Below are 21,009 nucleotides of genomic sequence, written 5' to 3'. Positions count from 1 at the left end.
AGTATGAAGATTTCTGTCTTCTGGGTTGTTGCGCTGTGTAGTCTGGTCGATGTTAACCAACGTTTCAGAGGTCATACTGCCTCCATCATCAGGGCGATGAGTATGAAGATTTCTGTCTTCTGGGTTGTTGCGCTGTGTAGTCTGGTCGATGTTAACCAACGTTTCAGTGGTCATACTGCCTCCATCATCAGGGCGATGAGTATGAAGATTTCTGTCTTCTGGGTTGTTGCGCTGTGTAGTCTGGTCGATGTTAACCAACGTTTCAGAGGTAATACTGCCTCCGTCATCAGGGTTAACATCGACCAGACTACACAGCGGAACAACCCAGAAGACAGAAATCTTCTTAAGCTTGAGATGTTGGCACTAATGAGCTTCGCTGAGGCATAAGTAAATTGTACATTCTAATTGTGCATCCATAAATGTGTGTTATTGTCACTGGGATCGAAGCCCAACTTGTAACACGTGCAAACTAATTTATTTTTAATGTAGGACTGTCATTACCACCTTGTAACCTTCATGGATTTACATTTTTTTTAAAACTGCTGTAAATTTCTCATAAAATTAATTTTAGTATACTTCCTAAATTACTATAAGTGCGAAGAAATATCTGAATATATACAATTTTCCCAACTGAATGCAAGAAGAGAGAAAACATGAACATGTACACTTTGACTGCTGAGGTATGCACGACTGAATGGGGCACAAGTTCCTGACCACCAGACTGTAGAACTGTTCCGACACCTTACAACAGAAACTGCTCTCTTTTATCACACATTCATTGAATTATCTTACCTTAGGTGAATCTCTATTGGCAGAAATTGCTTTCATGGCATGGTATTCTGCCCTCCCAAAATCACGTTCTTCTAGATACGCCTGTGCTAAGTTGCTATTTATATACGGATTTTTTGCATCCAGCTCCAGAGCTGAAATAAAACTTCCTTTTTTTATTAATACTCTCCATTCAAAATGTTTTATATTTCCTACAAAGCCGGCACTTACACATGACATTAAATTCCATACCTACAAAATCTTGCGACTATTTTCTGCTGACCAGAAATTATCAAGGACCTGGCAAACACTTCATAAGATAACAGAATATATGGCAGAAACTGCCTGTTATAGAAAACAATCTCGATATTCAAGAAATATGAGTTTACAGAAATTACAAACAGATCATTATCAGTGACAGACTTTAAATGTAACAAAGAATCTACAATGGCATGCATACTCCAAGCCATTGAAAAAACTAACCATTTACAGGACAGTATTTCAAAAGTGAAATTTAAATTCTGTATGGCATCTTGAACTTATTTGCATGTAAGAAAATCACTCATACATCTAGTCACATGGTAAAAATGATAATCAACACCCAAAGTTTTTGCAATTTAAGAAATTAGTTTGCATGCAATGCTAACAGCTTAAACCTAACCTAACCGAACTGTATCACGTGCGTTGATGTTTCAGAAAAATTGCTGTTGCAAAACACTTGACAGTTCATCACTGATAGAATTCTACAAAATAATTCAACATACAGAACATCACGGTACAAACACTTGCCACCACATGCACGGTGACTGTCATTTAAAAAGTTCATAGCCAGTAGCAGCTCAAATAAAATGAAGTAAATTGAACTCTGCAATAAAAAGAGATGTGTAAACTATAAGTATAGTTTACAGCAGTGGTCCCCAACTTGGTACCCACGGGCGCCCGCCAAGGCTTTTTTTGGGTGCCTGCATTGTTACGGAAAGAGGTTATACTGAATAATGAAGGCTGTTCAACCATGAACATTATAAAATCAAAGCGCAGATCTCAACTTACTGACGCCCATCTTGATGATTGTTTGCGAGGAGCAACAAATCCTACCCTCCCAAATTTGAAAAACTGGCCGATGAACTTCAGCGCCAAAAATCGCACTAACTTCCCACTTCAGTAATAATAATTGTACTTATAAAAGTACGTATTTTTGATTACATGGTTTCTTGTATCATTAAACATTGCGTTGTTTTGTGTATTATTTGGTGTCCATATCTTATTTGTTCAGAAAAAAGAAAATTTGGCTTTGTTAATTGGTTGGTGCCCGCCATCTCATAAACTCGTAGGCACAAAAAGGTTGGGGACCACTGGTTTATAGGAATCATACTGCCATGGCTGAGAGGCTGAGTTATTCATGGAAAAGATAAGAGAATAAGATTATTAAAAAAAACATTTGCACCCCCTTTTCACAAGGGAACCAGTCATACCGCCCTTAGTACGGCTCTGTGCCTGTTATACTATGTAGTATACTTGCTATTTGACTTATTCCATGCAGCATTTTAGTCATATGTTTATTGTGATGCACCATGGCTGATGCCAGTAATGTCACAGAATATTTTTAGCTCAATGCCTGCAACCAAAATACTAAATGAAAAAAAGAACCCAGAAGACTACCATCCATTATAATTATAATGGCGGTGCAAACCCTATGATGGGAATCAGATTGTACTGCATATCATGTGGAATGTGTAGAGAAAGCAGTCATTCAGCAATTGTATTTCCTCCTCTTGTCATGGGTCTTGGTAAGGCCAAACACAAGGTACCTATGATCATGGAATCTATTTTATAACAAAAAAACTCAACAATACAAACCTTTTTTGTAAAACAATACTGCATCCAGCATTCTTTTAGCTTTGAAACAAGCATTTCCTTTGTTTCTATAATCTTGAACCACCTGTTCAGTATTCATCCTTGTAGAAAATGCACAGGACACTAATACATCTGCAAAATGAGACCAATCATAAAAATACTTCCCACAAAATGCGTCACTTATCTAATTTCATCATTTTCCAATGACTAAATCCAAATGGTAAACCAATACTAAATTTGTACCCATTTCAGTATATATAGTCTCCAAATTCATTTTCTGTGATTTAACATCTTTGTACTTAAAAAGAGTCATGATATTCATTTCTTTGTGAACAAATACACAGCAGCTCAATGAATCATTATGAGCATATTCCTCACACAATCACTTAGCAGGCAGTATTCAATGAGTCACACAGCTCATCTGACTGTTACCAACATTTTGTTCATGCGATCATTCAGCTGGTAAGCAGTTGGCATGCACTGAATCACATAATATAAACTGCAAGCATGCAGCCAAGACAATAAATATGCAGCGAATCATTGCATGTTTCTTGTGACCAGTTGGCAGTCACCATTCTTTTAGTCAATGTCCAACCATGGTGAGATATAGTATTAAATTACTTTCATTGTTCAGAAATGCATAGGAGGAAAGAAATCTTACAATACAGGAATTAATTTTTTATGGCAATACCCAGATTTACCATTATCCTTTGAAGCTGTACAGAAAGTGGCATGAAACCAGGATGACTGCCAACAAGAAGAGGCATCAATAACAGCAAGTACTAATACCAAAAACTGTCCAAGATATCTATAAACTGAATCCAAACTTTGTCAACTGCCAGACAGAGATTCTTGCTGCCTCCATCAACAGGGTAACGAATCAGCAAGGATCTCTGTAACATTGGTAATTTTCTAAGACTACATGGCACTACAACCTAGAAGACAGAAATCTTCAACTAACAAGTTAGTATGCATCCAAATATATACATGAAACATCATAAAATATTGTAATTGCGTCATATTGTGATCCGTATATTAAAATATATATTAAAAATTACAGTCATTCACAATTATAATAATAAAATAATATTAAAAGGTTTAAAACATCATATCCTATTGTATGATAATGTCTTCTTAACACCTACCAACATATCTACTAGCTTTCTCCAGTATTTGCATCAAGAATACACTCGTTTGGTCAACAACCAGTCTAAAGCACTTCCTAGCTATGATCCATTGCACTTATACACAATATTAAAAGAAAACTCCTTCAAACACTCTATCATCTTATCATATCCACATTATCATTGTGTATCCTTTTAACAAATGATCATCAAAAGGTCTATCATGCCCTAAAAGGTGCACAGCTCAAAACAGTAGCACACAACACAAATTATCACTGTTGTCATCATATGCCGTCACAGCACAGCTGAAACGCCACTGGTTTCAGCAAATTTTCTAAAGTGACATGAAGAGTTCTAATCAATTCAGAAAATATATAAAACACTGTGGCTTATGGAAAAAGTTAATCTCTTGAAGCCCATGCTATCTAGATGAAACACCTGCTTTAACAATCAATAATTCAGCATTTTGCCCACAGAGAATATTTATGGGTATCACATGATTCTCAAAATAAACAGCAATTATTTCCCTAAGCAGCACTAACCAACATGTCTTTGAAATGAAGACATGTTATGTTTTCTTTGCAAAAGAGACTTAATTTTAAATATTATTTACACGAGCTTCAGCTTCAGAAGTCAGAATTCACAGAAATTAAGTACTACCGTGAAAGAATTTTACTGAGTTGCTTCACTGCATAATGTACACCAGAAAATACTGTATGTTAAAGAATAAATGCTATCTTGCAATAAAGCTAGATAAACTGAAACTCGTCACCATACTGATACAGATAACAATTCATGCAAAACAAGTACATATTTTGTGCATGCATATCTTTTCACATTTATCTAATCAATAAGTACAATAATGAGCAATTTACCTCTATATATCTACACAATTACTTTTAAATACCAAGAGAAACAAGATGGGCTGGGGGCACTAACCTCAAACCATTTCTTTCAAATTTAATAAAAATTTACCAATATAAAACGATACACCTCAAAGTATGTTGTTTGTCCTCACTGTGGAATCACATTACGCTGTACGACCTGATTCGTGTTCGTCCAAGCTCAAAAGTTCATGAAGGTGCCTAGCCAAAACACCTACGACGGTCGTCTGGTCAACACCTCATACTGAATGAAACTTCATTTATTTTCGTTTCGAAACAACGTTTCAGAAATTCCTTCATCTTTCGAGGAGTGCCACATTTCAATACCGGCCTTGAAAATAAATACGAAGAAACTTTTACCTTATAGATATTGCTTTTCTATAAAATTAAACTTACCACGTAACAGGAACCACTCAAACAATCTTTAATTATATTAACAAAAACTCTGTAGTTAGACAACTTCGGAAGTTGATATCCTGACGCATAACTATTTTTATACAGACACGTTCCAGACGTTACACTACCACCATCTCGCGGGCACAAATTATACTCACAGGAATTACCGTACTATATGACAGATGAGCAAAATCGACAGCAGCCTGCAATAAATATCGTTCAGTATTTTGCACCAATAGTCAACGACCTCTTAATTTAAATTGACTGACAATATTAAGAATTTATAGTTTCAAATGCAAGTTTACAGTATAAGCTTAAGATTTATACCCTTAACAGAATATCTTTTATTTCATGCTCTAATGAAATGAAATGTATTATTAAATTACTTACATAAAATCTCATTTATACACTAGTGTTCTCCGTAGTAAAAAATAATGAAAAATAAAACAAGTTTAAAAGTTTATGCAGGTGATTCGTTACATATACTTCCTGTCTGTACCATGGCTTCATTATAATAAAATAAAATTGTGATAATAAACATTATGCATGGTGGCAGTATGTCTGTGGCATATACGCTACATGCGGACGAAAGATGAACTAAATTGAGCATGCATTCTCCTCCATCCTACACTTGCATATATTTGAAATTCCCGGCATTTGAACGAATTTTAAAACTCGTATTATCGTACAGACACACACACTGGAAATATTGACTTAGCAGAGATATCTCAGTGAAGATGGCTGTCTTCTGGGTTGTTGCGCCGTGCCCTTGCTGCCTCCATCATAAGGGCGATGAGTCATCACCCTGATGATGGAGGCAGCATGGACCTCTGAAACGTCGGTAAACTTCTACCAGACTACACGGCGTAACAACCCAGAAGATAGCCGTCTTCAGGTTAAAATTGTCCTAGTATTTGCAGGAGTAATGGAGGGAAGCTATTGCAGTAACCTCAATTAAAACTCGATTCAGAATCTGTGCGATATGCATTGGGCCATCTACGTAGGTAAGGCGCTATCAACTACATGGATATTATTAGTTATGGTGTGTAGTTCAGCCCTTGGAATATGATGGTCAGATGTCAGTCGACATTCTGACGTGAAGGTTATCTTGTTGAATATCCTTGCCCCCTGATGAACAATGAGATATGTAACTACTACAACAGTTCCAAAGCAAGGTTAATGGTAAAGGCGAAATGCACTTTCTTTGTTACTTGTCGGATCTGGAAGGACAACTGGACGAATTGCAAACATGCTTGTCCTTAACAATCTTCCAGGTTAATTGTTACAGTGATTCATTATTTTAAAATGAAAATAGGTTTGTGGCATCAGCACGTCTTTCCCTAAATACCTTTAGAAACAGTAACCTTCTGAAGCACTAGGCTCATCTAAATATTACTCAGCTCCTACCTAAAACAAAACACAACACGTCATACTCTACAAAAAATCAATTGGTTAAACTGACATGGCTAATACTGCTTATGGAAATAATAGCAGTTTATTCTAAGAATCATAGCCATCCACAAGTAATCTACACTCTGAGGGTAAAATGCAAAAGAGTATTGAATGTCAGAGCGGGTGGCAGGCCTGCATACTGTTACAACGCTGCGTCAGGTTTATTTAATACTGCTATTATGCAGTCATTGTCAATGTCAATAGCCCTTTCTATAAGTTACGAAATATACACGAGTTACAGTCCGGTAGGCTATATTTTATCTTATTATGTTCTGTAAAGTACAGAAATATGACGTGAGTGTAAAGATTGTTAATATTAGCAATGTTACAATTATTGAAATTTGAATAAACTACATATAATTACCATTATGCTTTAAAGGGCAGTTTTATAAACCTTGATATATAGGCTACAACATTCCACTAACATTAAATAACACCTCACATTCAATTCATAATTTCGTACGATCGACAATATCTACATGGGGGAGAGCACCCCCGCATCATTTAATAAAGGATTTAAACTGTTATGTAGGCTTACTAATACAGCTCATATAATAATTATTCGTTGGTCTATAACGCAAAACAAAAACATGTTAGTTCTAAATCCAAGTAATATTTAACCTTTGATTTCATGATTATAACTCATGAACCATTACTCATGTAAGATTCTGAATAAAAATACACGATAAACTTACCTAAAATCCATACACAAAAAATTTTCATACATTAAAAATTTCAAAATGGTGTTGATACAAATTTAGAGGTTATATCTGACATAATTAATGTAACAAAATTATGCAAGGGCGTAAATTATAAACAAAAATTATCTGTTACATTGCGTGCTAGCCTCACAATACACATTAAGGTTTTTATTATTTATTATATTTATTTAGTGTTCTGTCTGACGACAGGTCCATATGAACAGGATCCTTCCATCCTTTTCTCGGACTGGGACCTGTTCATATACGTTCTTGGCAGATGATCCAGAAGTGGTTTGCCATTGCCTTCTTCTGTGTGTGAATGGAGTAATTGTTGGGATGCCACGGAGGAAAACTCCGTGTTGCCTAGACCACGGCCTTGCCCAACACAAGTTATAAATTCGAACCCGAGACCCCAGGATTACAAGGCCAGCGTTCTAACCGCTAGACCACCGTGGCGTTATACATTAAGGTTAAGTAGAGGTAATTATTTCTTAGAATTTATTGTTCGAGGGTGAGTAAACGTATATTCAATTTATATGATTAATTAAGTAAAACACTGGACAATCTGCCATAGATTTTATATTTGTTGATATCTCAAATAAATCGTAATACAATTCATATAACCATATCATGAAAGCTAAAAGGAATACATAAATCAAGTGATTCTTTTAATGTCCTTTGTCGAACACTCAGACAGAGGATCATCTTGGTTCGAATCTTTTATCATGACTTCAGGAAAATATTTGTTCTGGCGCATAACCACTAATAAGAACTTAAAATTTTATTGGTTATGGTTCGCATTCTGTAATAGAAGCGCGGGTTGTTGGTCGTTAATCAAATTTTGAAACAGAAACACTTCTCAGATTTAATTAACACAATACAACATTTGAAAGCTGGGAACTATGGACGCTGCTAATCGTAACGGTCTCTTGTAACAGATACTTTTATTAATGAATTTCTAACATTGACAACAATACCATGACATACCATATTACATCGGATGGCGCCCAGCTCAGAAGTCTAGTTGTTTGGAAGAAAATAAACAATGTTTGCTTTGCCTTTCTAAAATTTACCTCATTGCTTCCTGAGGTTTCTTCACAAACTCTTTTTCGCTACTGCACAGCAAAGAACTTTTCAGATAAGTTCAGTCTATATTCTTATCTACATAATTCGACATCCAATTGATACAACCTGAATAAAACTACAGTACAGAGGCAGAAATGAAATCGTTACATTCCTCATACAACCGGCTTTCAATAGAACGACATAACACAGCTCGCTGTGACTTCTTGAAATTCAACAAGGACAAGACACCTCAACATCCGCTTCAAGGGCAGTAAACCTCTGGAAACAGGCTCTGCGTACTCTTACAATTATCCAAGTTTCCCATACGCAAAGTAAACAACACGAACGCACAATGGGAATGTCGCAAGAATACGTAGGTCAAATTTCGTGTTTTATGTCAGAAACGGATTTAAATTAAATTTAGCCGTTTAGGACAGAGCATTAAATTTGTCTGAAAGAATTTGATTGTGGTGTGTAACTACCTAATTTTTATCCCTAAGCAGATACTGAACATTATTAAATTTCTGTAAAAAATGTTCATAATTAAATGATTTAAATAATAATCGTATAAAGATCTACACACATAAAAGGGGATGTGTTCTCCCGGTGACGTATTTTTATCAAAGTACAAAAGTACAAGAGATATGATATCTGACTATGCAATGTGGTATCTATAGCACGATTAGCTTTCCATGTTTCAGTATTATAAAAAAGCTTAGGACTGGAGTGGTTCTTTGTCCGGGTCATCACCCACATGAGAATGCTATTGTGTGAGAGATGATTATTCCTCTTTTGTTTTGCTAGTGGTGAGAATCTGCACGCTTTGTTGAATCATTTTCTCTCGTCGCCACGTTATACAGTCCACGAGTATCTGTTCGGTCGCAAATTAGTCTGTCTGGTATGTCCACTAAGATTCATAAGGTTCGGCAGAATTAAGAGTGAGAAATATTCGATTTAAGTTACATATTAATTTCTACATGTCTTCATTCAGCTTAACCAAGGGTTAATATTTTCGTGAAAGTTAATGACATTTACAGATACGTGACCTCAAGACACCTATCACACAATAAATGTTAAAACGGTGCATATCTAAACAAAACGCAACGCAAGGGTCCCAAGAATAACCTAAAACATCTCACAGTTAACCTAACCCAACCTAACCTAACTTAACCTAACCTAGCCTAACCTAACTCAACCTAACCTAACCTAACCCAACCTAACCTAACTTAACCTAACCTAACCAAACCCAACCTAACCTAACTAAAGTGGCCCCAACTCTTGCAATGTTATTGCCCTGACTTACTCATGAAGATAAACTATAACTGGCTTTAAAACTAACAATGAGAAATATCAGTTTACTTACTTCAGATTCAGAAGCGCAGATTGCTGGATCATGTTATTAAAGAGGCCACTTCTGCCAAGCAACTAAGGAGATTTGATAAATACACAAAATACATATATTGAATAAAAACAAAATAACCAGTCTCGGACAGCCGATAAGAGGTGGTCCTCTAGCTTGTGGATTAATGAGGGGCTAAAATTACTCGTTAAATGTACGGCGTTAACGCTGAACAAATCTTCTGGATTTCTTATACATGTCTTGAAAATAACCTGCTTTCGTGTTCAGTAGCGTAAGATATATAATCAATTGCTCGATTGTGTCAAACAGGAAATTAGCTCTCACACGCTCGTCACTGCGTGTAGATAAACGCGTTGCGATGAGTAGTTAAACATCAGTTTGCACTCACATCCTGATTCAGTAACTTCCGTACAATGAAACTAACTTTAACGCAACAGTCCAACTGCTGAGTCTGCTCATCACAAAACATCACGAAAGTCTCACAAATTCGACACAGCCAGAACCTCTGTTACGCACAGAAACGCATTTCCAAATTATACAGAGTGAAACAGAAGTCACGAAACCCACACTAAAATATTTATTGATCGTTGCAATTCAATATAATTTGATTTGATTAATAAATACAATATGGCGGTGACTACACCAGAACCCACTCCGTTCATGTCATGTCATAACCGGCTCGCGTCGGTCCGTCAGTTGTCTTTCGAAAGTCGAAGTTCGAGGATGTCTTTTTCACAAATGTAACGAGTATTTATTGTCGAACACAACCAGGCATCTCGTTCTTACTTAACTTGACAGGATGAGTTTTGGGATATATTTCTCGATTCTCCTGTGCCAAACAAATCGACCAATATCTCATCCGGTGAACTGTTTCCGTGACAGAGGAGCGTGTAGGACAGAAATCCTTCTGGTCGACTCATGTGTTAAGTGGATATAGTTTGAATGCGGTAGCCAACCCATTTCTGACACAAGCCCTATTTGTCAAAGTAATAATTACATTGAATCCAGAAAACATCAATCAATGTTATATTAAATGTTGAAAATGTGTTACTTTTGTATCACCCTGTATTATTATTAATTTATAATTTCTGATAGTCTTATCGCACAAAAGATTAAAGCATTTGAATGAAACTAAACATCACAAATTTTCCAAAAAAAATTCATGTTCAAAGCTATTAAATTTGTTCACAAGGCAGGCAAATATAAATCAACTTAAATCCATATTATAATGTGTAGGCCTACAGGCGCACAATCTTTTGATATTTGGTAGCCAATTTGTGTTCATAAAATTCTTGATATGATGACTTCCCGTCAAGATATTTGTGTACCAGAACAACGGATGAAAAAAAAAATGCTAACCGGTACAGAATAGCCGTTCTTTGTGGTGTTCTATAACAAAGCAGTTAATAAAATAACAGAAAGCTCTGTTACTTTTGCTGAACTTTGTCGTGTGTTCCGTAAGCGGGTGTTTCCGGTTATAAAACTCAACAACGCTGCCAGAGTTTTTCCAGTTTCTTTCGTTCACTTCAGGCAAAATGCTCTGCAATTCATTGCAATAAACCACGGTCGCGTTCTTCCACACTTCGTCCAAAAATCATTTACAATATAACCCTAACTTACAAGCCTACAGTTGACAAAGCAACATTACATGAATCAAAAGATTGGTATAGTTTCTTTTCATAGTGACGTCTCTTATTGGGAATATTATTGCGTAATAAACCGAAAAAATCCCCCTGATGATGGTAGCAGCAGACAACCTCTGAAAAAATCGGTCAATTTCTACCATACGAGGTTCGACATTCCAGAAGATAGTCATCTTTATACTCGCCGCAGTGGGGAACTTAAATGTCACTTAACTCTTTAATGACACTGTCTCAACCGCGTAGGCTATTTTTATACCAGCAGTTGCCTAAAGGGATACTAAGGATAATTGCGATGACAGTCAGGGTCGAGAATCGATGCCACGGACATCAGAATACGAATCAGGAGTGCTGACCACTCAAGAGACACATTTTGTGAAACTGTATTTCCAGATATCTTAAATGGGAAAACATCATTTTGCTAAACCGTTTTGGAATGTCCCTCTCGCTTTCACTCTGACATGCCCCCCAGGTAACGCAATGCAACAAACCCTTATCGGACAAGATAAGGAACTCGGCAGCTGGCTCCGAACCTTACCTGTCAGTTCAGCGAGTTAAAGCAAAAATTACGAAATTTGTGTAAGAGTAATCGTAAATCAGGTAGCTTCTACAACACCCAAGTACCAGCACTACCGGTTCAACCATTAGCAAACTAGGCCAAACTTCTTAGGCGAGTACAGTTAAGATATTTTCATTCGAAAGGACGCTATATGCTTTAATACCACCCCCCCCCCCCAAAATGTCCGCATTTAAAATACTACTTTTAACATAAGGGGTCATTAATATATTACTTGCGAATTAGCCGTATACGAATATGAAAACTTACAAGGCAAAAGCAATGACCGAACTGCCCCTAATTAAGTTACTTAATCAGAAGTTCTTGCGGGCACTAGAAAACACTTCCGCGGGCTCGTAGGTCCTCTGACGCACAGCCCCTCTTGAGAAGTTTGCAGTCTGACAGTTACTCAACAAATGTCTTGCACTGTATGGAACCCGAAAGCCTGTGGTTACATGAACCCTATTTTGAGCCAAATTAAATCAGTCAGCAATCTTAAACTCTGCTTCTTTAGTATTGTATATTTTCCGCTCCTCAGGTACATTAAAAGAAACCGTGCAAGTCCCGTGGGCCAATGTGACATTCTGTAAAAAGGTAACTTCTCACTGCAAAACTGAAACACAGAATGTATTTCAACCATACGCTATGCCTACGAAATATACTAAAGAAATTTTAAAATTCACTCTTATGATTGTTCCGCTTATAACCATTATAAATACTCCTATATTAAGTTTTTCAAACATTTTAATAATTTTTATCCTACATATAACTTCTTCCGAACAGCGCGGTAAAATCATTGCCCCATACTTTTGCATAACGTTTATGGAGATAACTAGACGTCAAGGCTATTAGATCGCATAGGTACTTGAATAGATTAAAGTACCCATGTCAAGGGTACTCCCATTGTTTGATTATGTTACAGTGCTGTATTAATTACCGACGTTATGTATCGCCGAATGCAGAAATTTGCATAGGCTAATTATTTTCACAGTACGTAGCTAATCTGATATCTTTATGGAAATTAACTCGGCGAGAACTTGACGAGAAGAAATAAATGTACCACGTATTTGAAAATGAACATACGCCTGTAAACCTCAGGGGAAGAAACTAAAAAGAAAAGAAAAACATGTCATTTTATTCCACGCTACATAAACTCTGCGGTTGGTCTTTAAATAACAGAAGAATATATTTTTATTAATATTTGGAAACTGTGTTCTACAAATCTGAGTGAATCTCCTAACAGTTATTTAGGTACAGAATGGACCCAGTACCATCTTCAGGTCTAATAAACACTTACCCGGAAACTATTTATCTCTGGAGGCCTTGATGCTATATATATTTTGGAATCCTTGATATTAACAACGCAAATATAGTTCTGTTGCAAACATATGAGGTGGAAAAGAGACTGTGTTCATTCAGTTTAACGGCTCTTGTAATAGGTCTGATAATATTGTGTCGAGTTATACGATGTATGTAATTCCTATTTGAACAATTATTTAGTAAACTAGAAAATATAATCATTTCATTTGATAAGCAATTTTAATCCGAGACGTGAATTTTATAATGAAACGTTGCTCTTTCTACGAAATTTATATTAAACATTTGTAGTAGGATATCTTTTTTCGCCATACACGATGTTTGATAACGAAGAGCTGGGGAGGATATTCTGCTCTGAAACACAGGAAAAAACAGGAATATGAAGACATTTGGAGGAGTTTCAGATAACTGGTAGGCCACTCTTCACCACATATTGATAGCAATATCAAATCAAGGACGATAATTTGGGAGATTTTGGATCCAGGAGTAAGATAAAAAATAAGGACACTATTTTAGTCGAAAACTTAAAGTGAAGAAACCTCTTAGGAGAAGTAGGCGTAGATGAAAAGACAATATTAAACCAAATCTTAAAAAAGGTGCGAACTGGAAATAGCTGGTTCATGTGGCAGGCTTTTGTGAAAAGGCTAGCGAACTTACGAGTTACGTAAAAGGTGAATTTCTTGACTGAGAGACTACGAGTTCCTCAGGAACGAAAGAACTCTGCTCAGTGGAAGTAGTCCCACACGCTCTGATAATCGTGAATTATACAGTAATGGAAAAGAGACTTGGGTTCGAGGTATCGTCGGCCTTTATGGATGAACGGTTCAAAATTTTCTAATCAAAAATACAACTTTAACTCTCGAATTACAGAAGCTTTATGACTTCTTTAAACGTTTAAGTTCTTGTCCTGCGGAAATCCAATACACACAGCGCCAACGATGAATATTTTATCTGTTTTGTGTGACTGGTTTACTAAATCGCGACTTATCTAAAAAGCCGTCCTGAAGACAGAAAATTCCCACCACTACGAAGAAATTCATAAAAATTCAGAACATGTAACGACATGGGCAGGAGTAACAGAAAAGAGGAAATTCTTACTAACTTATTCGCGAGGTAAGCAGATGCTGGCTCATGAAAAATACTATCTTCCAATATTACTCACTGTCAGCTGCAATGAGAAACGTTGTGTCGCAGTAATTTCATGCTCGGAGTGGCTTTTCTTAGCACGCATGTAGGCCCGAATTAACATCGTGCGACGGTTACTGTCGGGAGCGTAGTTTCTGCAAGGCGTTCGCAAGGACTGCCTTTCATATGCCGAGAACATACACACAGAAGTCGCATCGAACTGTCCCATCAAATTCAGTATAAAACTGATTCGGACTTATGTATAATAATAGAATCATGCATTGTCTAGGTACCGAGCATTATATTTTAGTGAAATTAATTAATTTTGTTAAAAGCTTTACCAAATCCACTTACTAAACAGATGGTACAGCTTCTTTCTTGATAATAAATTTACTCAGATGGTCAAGTAATTCCTCCCCTTTCACGGGAATTGACGATTAATTGTCCTACTCACAAAACCCAGTTTCTGTGCCCGAATTTATAACTTGTATTGGGCAAGGCCGTGGTCTAGGCAACACGGAGTTTTCCTCCGGGGGCTTCCCCGGTTTCTCCGTGGCATCCCAACAATTACTCCATTCACACACAGAAGAAGGCAATGGCAAACCACTTCTGGATCATCTGCCAAGAACGTATATGAACAGGTCCCAGTCCGAGAAAAGGATGGAAGGATCCTGTTCATATGGACCTGTCGTCAGACAGAACACTAAATAATAATAAGATGAGGTGGTCTAGCGGTTGGAACCCTGGCCTTGTAATCCTGGGGTCTCGGGTTCGATTCCCGGCGGTGTCCAAATTTATAACTTGTGTTGGGCAAGGCCATGGTCTAGGCAACACGGAGTTTTCCTCCGGGGGCTTCCCCGGTTTCTCCGTGGCATCCCAACAATTACTCCATTCACACACAGAAGAAGGCAATGGCAAACCACTTCTGATCATCTCTGCCAAGAACGTATATGAACAGGTCCCAGTCCGAGAAAAGGATCGAAGGATCCTGTTCATATGGACCTGTCGTCAGACAGAACACCTTAAAAAAATCTGAGCCACCTAATAAAATGCACGCTCACAGTTTCCATCCGTATGTTTGTGTGTGTGTCTCATTAAACTTTAAGATCTGCCCTGGAATGCCAGTTTTACTCCGGGTAGGTACGGTATTTGTTAATTCTTAAGAACGGATGCCACAACAATGAAGAAGTCCAGAAATTGGCAGATTCCGCGGTGTTATCGACTTGGCCTGGTCTACAAGTTACAGATTAGCACAGGGTGAATCTAGGATACGCTACGCTGCCTCTCGCAGCGAAGCGTATATAAGGCGAAGACAAAGCGTAGGACAAGACACACACCTTCACGCCGTGACCACGGGACAGTTGGTCCTACATACCAAGATGAGGACTCCGGTGAGTAGATTCAGTATCTTAAACAATTATGACCACGTTACTTCAACTGTTTGAACGGAGCCACTTGGAACATGAGAAAATAATATTGAATAGATACAAGAAAACTTGGGTGCAAGAATGTTAATTGGATTAATGCAGCTGCTGATCGAGATCTTCTTCAGTCTCATTTGTCTGGGTTTTTTTTTTTAAATTTTCGGGTTATTACACTTATTGCTATACAAATTGTCATTCAAAAAGTTTTGAATAAGCAGTCACGTTGGGCGGTTCTCTAGGATTAGCAAAATTTGATGGAACACAAAATTTCATGAATGTGCTCGGAAGGTACCGCCACTGGATTCTATCGTGAGGCACATGAGTTGAATCAACACACACTATATATTTGCGATTCCTTGTTGATGTTATGTCCCAAAGTAGTCTCTTCCAGGAAATTATCCGATTAAAATACTATGTACATTGTGCACCAACCATTTCACCCTCCTTCATTTAAGTTTACTAATAAAAGTAAGAGAAGGTTACGTGTCTTAGAGCTTCAAATTATTTTCATCAAGCATAATAATGCAAAACGTAAGAAGAAATAAGATATGAGGAAATGCAAGATTTTATCTGTTGTTCAGTACAGGCGACTGGCATTAGGACTCAGAGAAACGAGACATCTTGGACCGAATATTATGGACCAATACCTTACTTGGCTTGCGAAAGTTTATTGCAGGAATACATACCGAGTTTCCGAACAATCTACAGACCATCTTATAACGACACATTTCGTTTATAATGTCGATAACGGCATTTCTTCACACATTGACATTTATTAATAATTTCCCTTAATTCGTCATGTTGTGAAAATGTATTTGTGCATAACAAATTATTCAGTTCGGAAAATCTTCACCAAATTCTGTTTAAAAATTCTTTCGGTTACGGCAAACATGTCAAGTAAGCAGAATTTGAGGTTCTTATGGCGGTGAATACAAAGGACCTCTGAAACGCTGGTAAACTTCTATCAGATCATACGGCGCTACAACTCAGAAGACAGCCCCTCTTCGAAATTCTGTTTGTTTATTAAACCTGCCATTGCAAAGTTTTCATGTATAACAGCTAATCTGTTTCGTTCAATCTTTGCTTCTTAAAAATGTTATTTTAGGTCTCTTATCGATATTTGGTTTTATATACCACGACTGAAATCTATAATTACTCCCAGAACTAATTTCCAGTCCAGTTAATATTTATAGAAATACTCAGTATTTTTCTATAACCTGAAAGTAAGAGTTTAATATGTTATCAGACATAGGTGACAATTATTGAAACATTTGAAGTCTATAACGCGAAAACGTCCCGCAAACAATTAGACACTCATTTCTATTTAATTTTCTGAAACCATCATACGGAAAACAAATCCAGATATTGAAAGCAAGTTACCATTCTTTCTTCACTTTGAGATTTAACACGATACCTAAATTAGAAATGGAATATATTGTATGTTAATAAACATATGTGAGAAACGTTAGGAAATATGAAAAGAAAGGGTTGATCCATAATCCTTGAAATTCGATGTGGGTATTCGTTTTGCAACATAAGCCTACTTATTAAGTAACGTTGCTACGCCCACTGTAGAGGTTCTTAAAAAGGAATGTTGTCCCAAACATCACACCTCTTAGGTAAGATCTCACAACCTCTTTCACACAGTGATAAAGTAAATTTTTAAGTTTTAAATTTTTTTTCCCTAATTCGAAAATATGGTAAAGTTCTAATAATTTGGAACGATACTAAGAAATAAAACACATTCACAAAGAAAAAGAATCAAATACTGCTTGATACCATTCGGTTCAAAACCTTTCACCTGCTCCTCCCATCATAATCCGTGGTAAATCATTTGCAGGTGAATAATTCAATCCTGATTCTCATTTCATTTCGACAGTAAGCAGTACGCCTCTACCATGCTCCACCTGCTCTGTATATTGAGGATGACGCCGTGTATGTCCGAATGTCTCTTCTCTAAAACTGACGTTTTTACAGAGATCCATAATTAAAGTTATAGGGGAATTTCATTTTGGATCCTATTGGTCCGATCGATCCAGTAATCCCTAATTGTCATGGACCTCAAATCAAACTTCAAACGTACTGTTTCATTGTGCCATCATTTTTTCCCCTAGTATCTGACGAATGCAGAAGAACTGATCACTTATATATCGACTACGTAGAACTCCACGCTAATAATTCTCAATAATTTTGTCTACGGTAACTTTGACACAAGAATTTTGGATAAAATTATGTACGCAGTTGGTGATTCGCTTCATAACATTGTATTTGAATCTTAAACACAACATTCAAGGTCATTAAAGCTCAGTATGTAAAACAGCAAGAAATGCATTTGGGAGAGAACATTTCTACTCTTATTTTCGTCACATTCCCTCATATCTGGCGACATATTCCAGGTGGCCTTTATGGTAGCGATCTTCGTGGCGGTGGCTACAGGGTCAGGTGGAGGCTACGGCTTCTATGACAAGAAAAGCCAGTATTACGGGACCTACGGAGGAAACTATGGGAAAGACTATGGCGGCTATGGAAGCGGCTATGGTGGCTACAGAAGTGGCTATGGGAGTGGCTATGGTGACTATGGAGGCGGCTATGGTGGCTATGGAAGCGGATATGGTGGCTATGGAAGTGGCTATGGTGGCTATGGGAGTGGCTATGGTGGCTATGGTGACTATGGAAGCGGTTATGGTGGCTATGGGAGTGGCTATAGAAGCGGCTATGGTGGCGGCTGGAACTATGGAGGAGGGAGCGTCAATTATAATCCAAACTACGTGAGCGGAGGAGGATACAGCGGATTCAGGCCCAGCATCGGTTATGGAAATGGTTACAGCTACGGCGGATATGGGACTTACTACAAGCCAAGTGGATATTATAATAGTCTGGGCGGTTATGGGGGCTATCGGCCATATGATGGGGGTTACAGTGGTTACCGCCCCTATCAAAGTGGGTACAGCCTTGGGAGCTACGGAGGACATGGTGGTTATGGGGGTTCTGGCGGATGGGATTCTGGTTATAAGAGCGGATGGTTGTGATTGTACCGCTATTTGAGTCCCAACTGGTGACTGTAGTAAGACTGGACAAAGAATTGGTTAAGAGAAATGTTGATTTGTATTTCCTTGCATAAGTGGGGTGGGGGGAGAAAAATATTACAAAAATTCTGAAAATAATAATTAATTCTTTAAGTTACAGACCGGATTTAGAGACATCGCTGTGTTTGTTGCAAAATTGAAATAACAACGTGTATTACAGATAAGATAAATATAGTTATCAGCCTACATACTTTGTCAATTATCAAAAAGGGGAATATTCTGCTTCAACTTTAACGGATTACGCCCTCTGGCCGGTTGTACTTCAGAACTAACTTCTGAATCGGTGGATTCTTTTTCTGACATGTCGTAGATCTCCTTTGACCGGGAAACTGTCAATTCGTAGGGAAGCCACTACCTACACAAGGCAGAGAAACTCCGACACATATCCAGCCCTCGAGTGGGATTCGAACCAACGACCCTAGTGTTCAAGAGGATAGGATCCACGCCTTGGACCCCGGCTACTGTAACCAGTTAAAATTGGGTAGATGTTAGAAAATTAATTTAAATGTGCGTATACTTCAAAACTGGCCGCAGAAACAAAAGACTGTTAGTAGCAACCAATTGTAGGTGATTTTTTTTACAAATATAGAACAGCTGCATTTGTTCTAAGAGTACGGTATTCCTCAATAACGTCATGTTTGAAACTTATATACAGTATTTTGAGAACCACATTTCTCGAGTCTTTGAACTCCGAAACCAATACAGTGTCTTGAATTAAATAAAAGTTGAAACTGTGACAATTACTTTCAAAGGAATTGAACTTTCACTTAACCTATATTTTTCTTAGATTACTTTATGGTCATATTTCAAGTTTGCAGGATTATAACTCAGTGCACCATAATCCACTCTGTAAAGAATTAGACATTTATTGCCATACAGGAAATGCCATTCAGCATTTGAAACTAGTTTTATTTAAATAACTTCTTGATTAAATATACTTGATGTAATTTTTCATTTTATATACTATTAAAACAACTTAAGAATGAGAAATATAACTAACCATTTTTATAAACAGTGATTAAGTTCCACGGTTCTTTGAGACAATAAAGGAAAAATTAAACCGTTCTTGAAGCCATAAACGCTTAATTACACCGTCAGACCTGAAACACCTCCTGTTCGCAGGCCACATCCTTCTCGTGAACGCAGGTGAGACAACCCTCAAACCTGACTTTGATTTGACACAACATGTAGGCCAGGAGTTTCCAACCAGCGGCCCGCCGACGTTTTCTGCACTACCCACGCATTATGAAAAATATTTCCCTGGTATAAAAAAAACAAGTTTCGTAAAAAAAAAATTAACAAAACTGCCATGGTGTTTCAATAAATGATCGCCATTTGTAACACCGTGGTTTCCGAATTAATAAAAGAGGGTGAATGTGACCTCATGTCTAGGAAAGAGTGCGAACCACTAATGTAGGCTAATTGATAAAATATACACACCAATTAAGCTGAAGTCTGAAAATATGTTTCAACTGCTCTGAAAAACTTCAAATGATTCACATCGAACTTCTACAGTTTAACACACTGTAGGTTTTAGATTAGAGAACTGATGTTTGTAAAAGCTCGGGGTCTCTTTCTGCACTTTAGCATAAACCTGTTTTTTCCCCCGTAAAACACACATTTGTCATCGTCAAGCTATAAAGCTTTGGGACATTCGTATCTAAGGTGTCCAAGGACCGTCCTTGCTTGTTTGTTCCAGTTGGCCTGTCTTCTATTGCTAATTTGGACAGTCTGTCTCTGTGCATTGTGTCAACACGGCGAATAAATTCTTTTATGCGTCAAATAGTACCTCGAATCTGACCAACTTGGGAGAAATCGGTACGCCATTGGCCATCGCAAAAGCGAAGCGCATCAAATTAAACACTTATGAATGACAAAGTCAGGAAAATGTTACCCAAGTTCAGGGCTCATGAATGTCGCACGTTTCCCCTTTCATTTGCCTAGAGGGACTGAAAAAGTCCACAAAAACTAAAAATAGATTAGTCTTCTTTTTCAGGGTTCATGAATCTGAACTTTTCCAATTTAGCATCGTTATTAAATTACGAATATTAAACCCAAGACCTCTGGTAGGAAGGGCCCTCTGGACGTGTCACCTCTCCAACAAAAGGTCTCTCTACATTCGCCCGACAATGCAACGCAGAAGAATGTAGACATATTTCCCAACCCCGAGAATAATTCGATCCCATTTTCTGAGCGATTTGAACGCAACCGGTGTGATTCTCATTATACTTTCTAAACTGCCCAGTCCATAAACCTA

The 21,009-nt window shown here is 37.5% G+C and overlaps 2 protein-coding genes across 10 annotated transcripts in view; one reads left to right on the top strand and one right to left on the bottom strand.

Annotated features, from left to right (window-relative positions):
• LOC110830988 (uncharacterized) overlaps positions 1-5,152 on the bottom strand; it is a 53,619-nt gene extending 48,467 nt beyond the window's left edge. For 4 of the 8 annotated variants that reach the window (XM_087343693.1, XM_087343689.1, XM_087343690.1 and 1 more), the window contains exons 1-3: positions 2,866-2,884; positions 2,626-2,754; positions 793-923 (exon numbers count right to left, since the gene is read on the bottom strand). In XM_087343693.1, coding sequence (XP_087199819.1) covers positions 793-923; positions 2,626-2,754; positions 2,866-2,869 — 264 coding nt within the window. In that variant the 5' untranslated portion in view covers positions 2,870-2,884. Of the gene's footprint in view, positions 1-792; positions 924-2,287; positions 2,384-2,625; positions 2,755-2,865; positions 2,885-3,767; positions 4,390-4,685; positions 4,921-5,026 lie in introns of those variants that run through there. The other 4 variants (XM_087343692.1, XM_022066470.2, XM_087343691.1 and 1 more) reach the window with 4 other exon arrangements.
• Positions 5,153-15,536: 10,384 nt separating this feature from the next.
• On the top strand, positions 15,537-19,817 carry LOC110830990 (uncharacterized). Of its 2 annotated transcripts, XM_087343704.1 has the most exons (3): positions 15,537-15,633; positions 18,063-18,269; positions 18,387-19,817. In XM_087343704.1, the coding sequence occupies exons 1-3, from the start codon at positions 15,622-15,624 to the stop codon at positions 18,693-18,695; spliced, it is 528 nt and encodes a 175-aa protein (XP_087199830.1). In that variant the 5' UTR covers positions 15,537-15,621; the 3' UTR covers positions 18,696-19,817. The 2 variants fall into 2 exon arrangements, with proteins under 2 accessions (XP_087199830.1, XP_021922169.2); XM_022066477.2 differs by having other exon boundaries at positions 18,063-19,817.
• Positions 19,818-21,009: the final 1,192 nt, after the last annotated feature.

This window comes from Zootermopsis nevadensis, unplaced genomic scaffold (assembly GCF_977971745.1).
Source record: "Zootermopsis nevadensis isolate Lab colony 2312 unplaced genomic scaffold, Znev_1.0 Znev_ptg000006l, whole genome shotgun sequence".
Taxonomy (NCBI): Eukaryota; Metazoa; Arthropoda; class Insecta; order Blattodea; family Termopsidae; genus Zootermopsis; species Zootermopsis nevadensis.
Note: the sequence above shows the minus strand (reverse complement) of the source record. Positions and strands in the feature narration are given on the sequence as shown.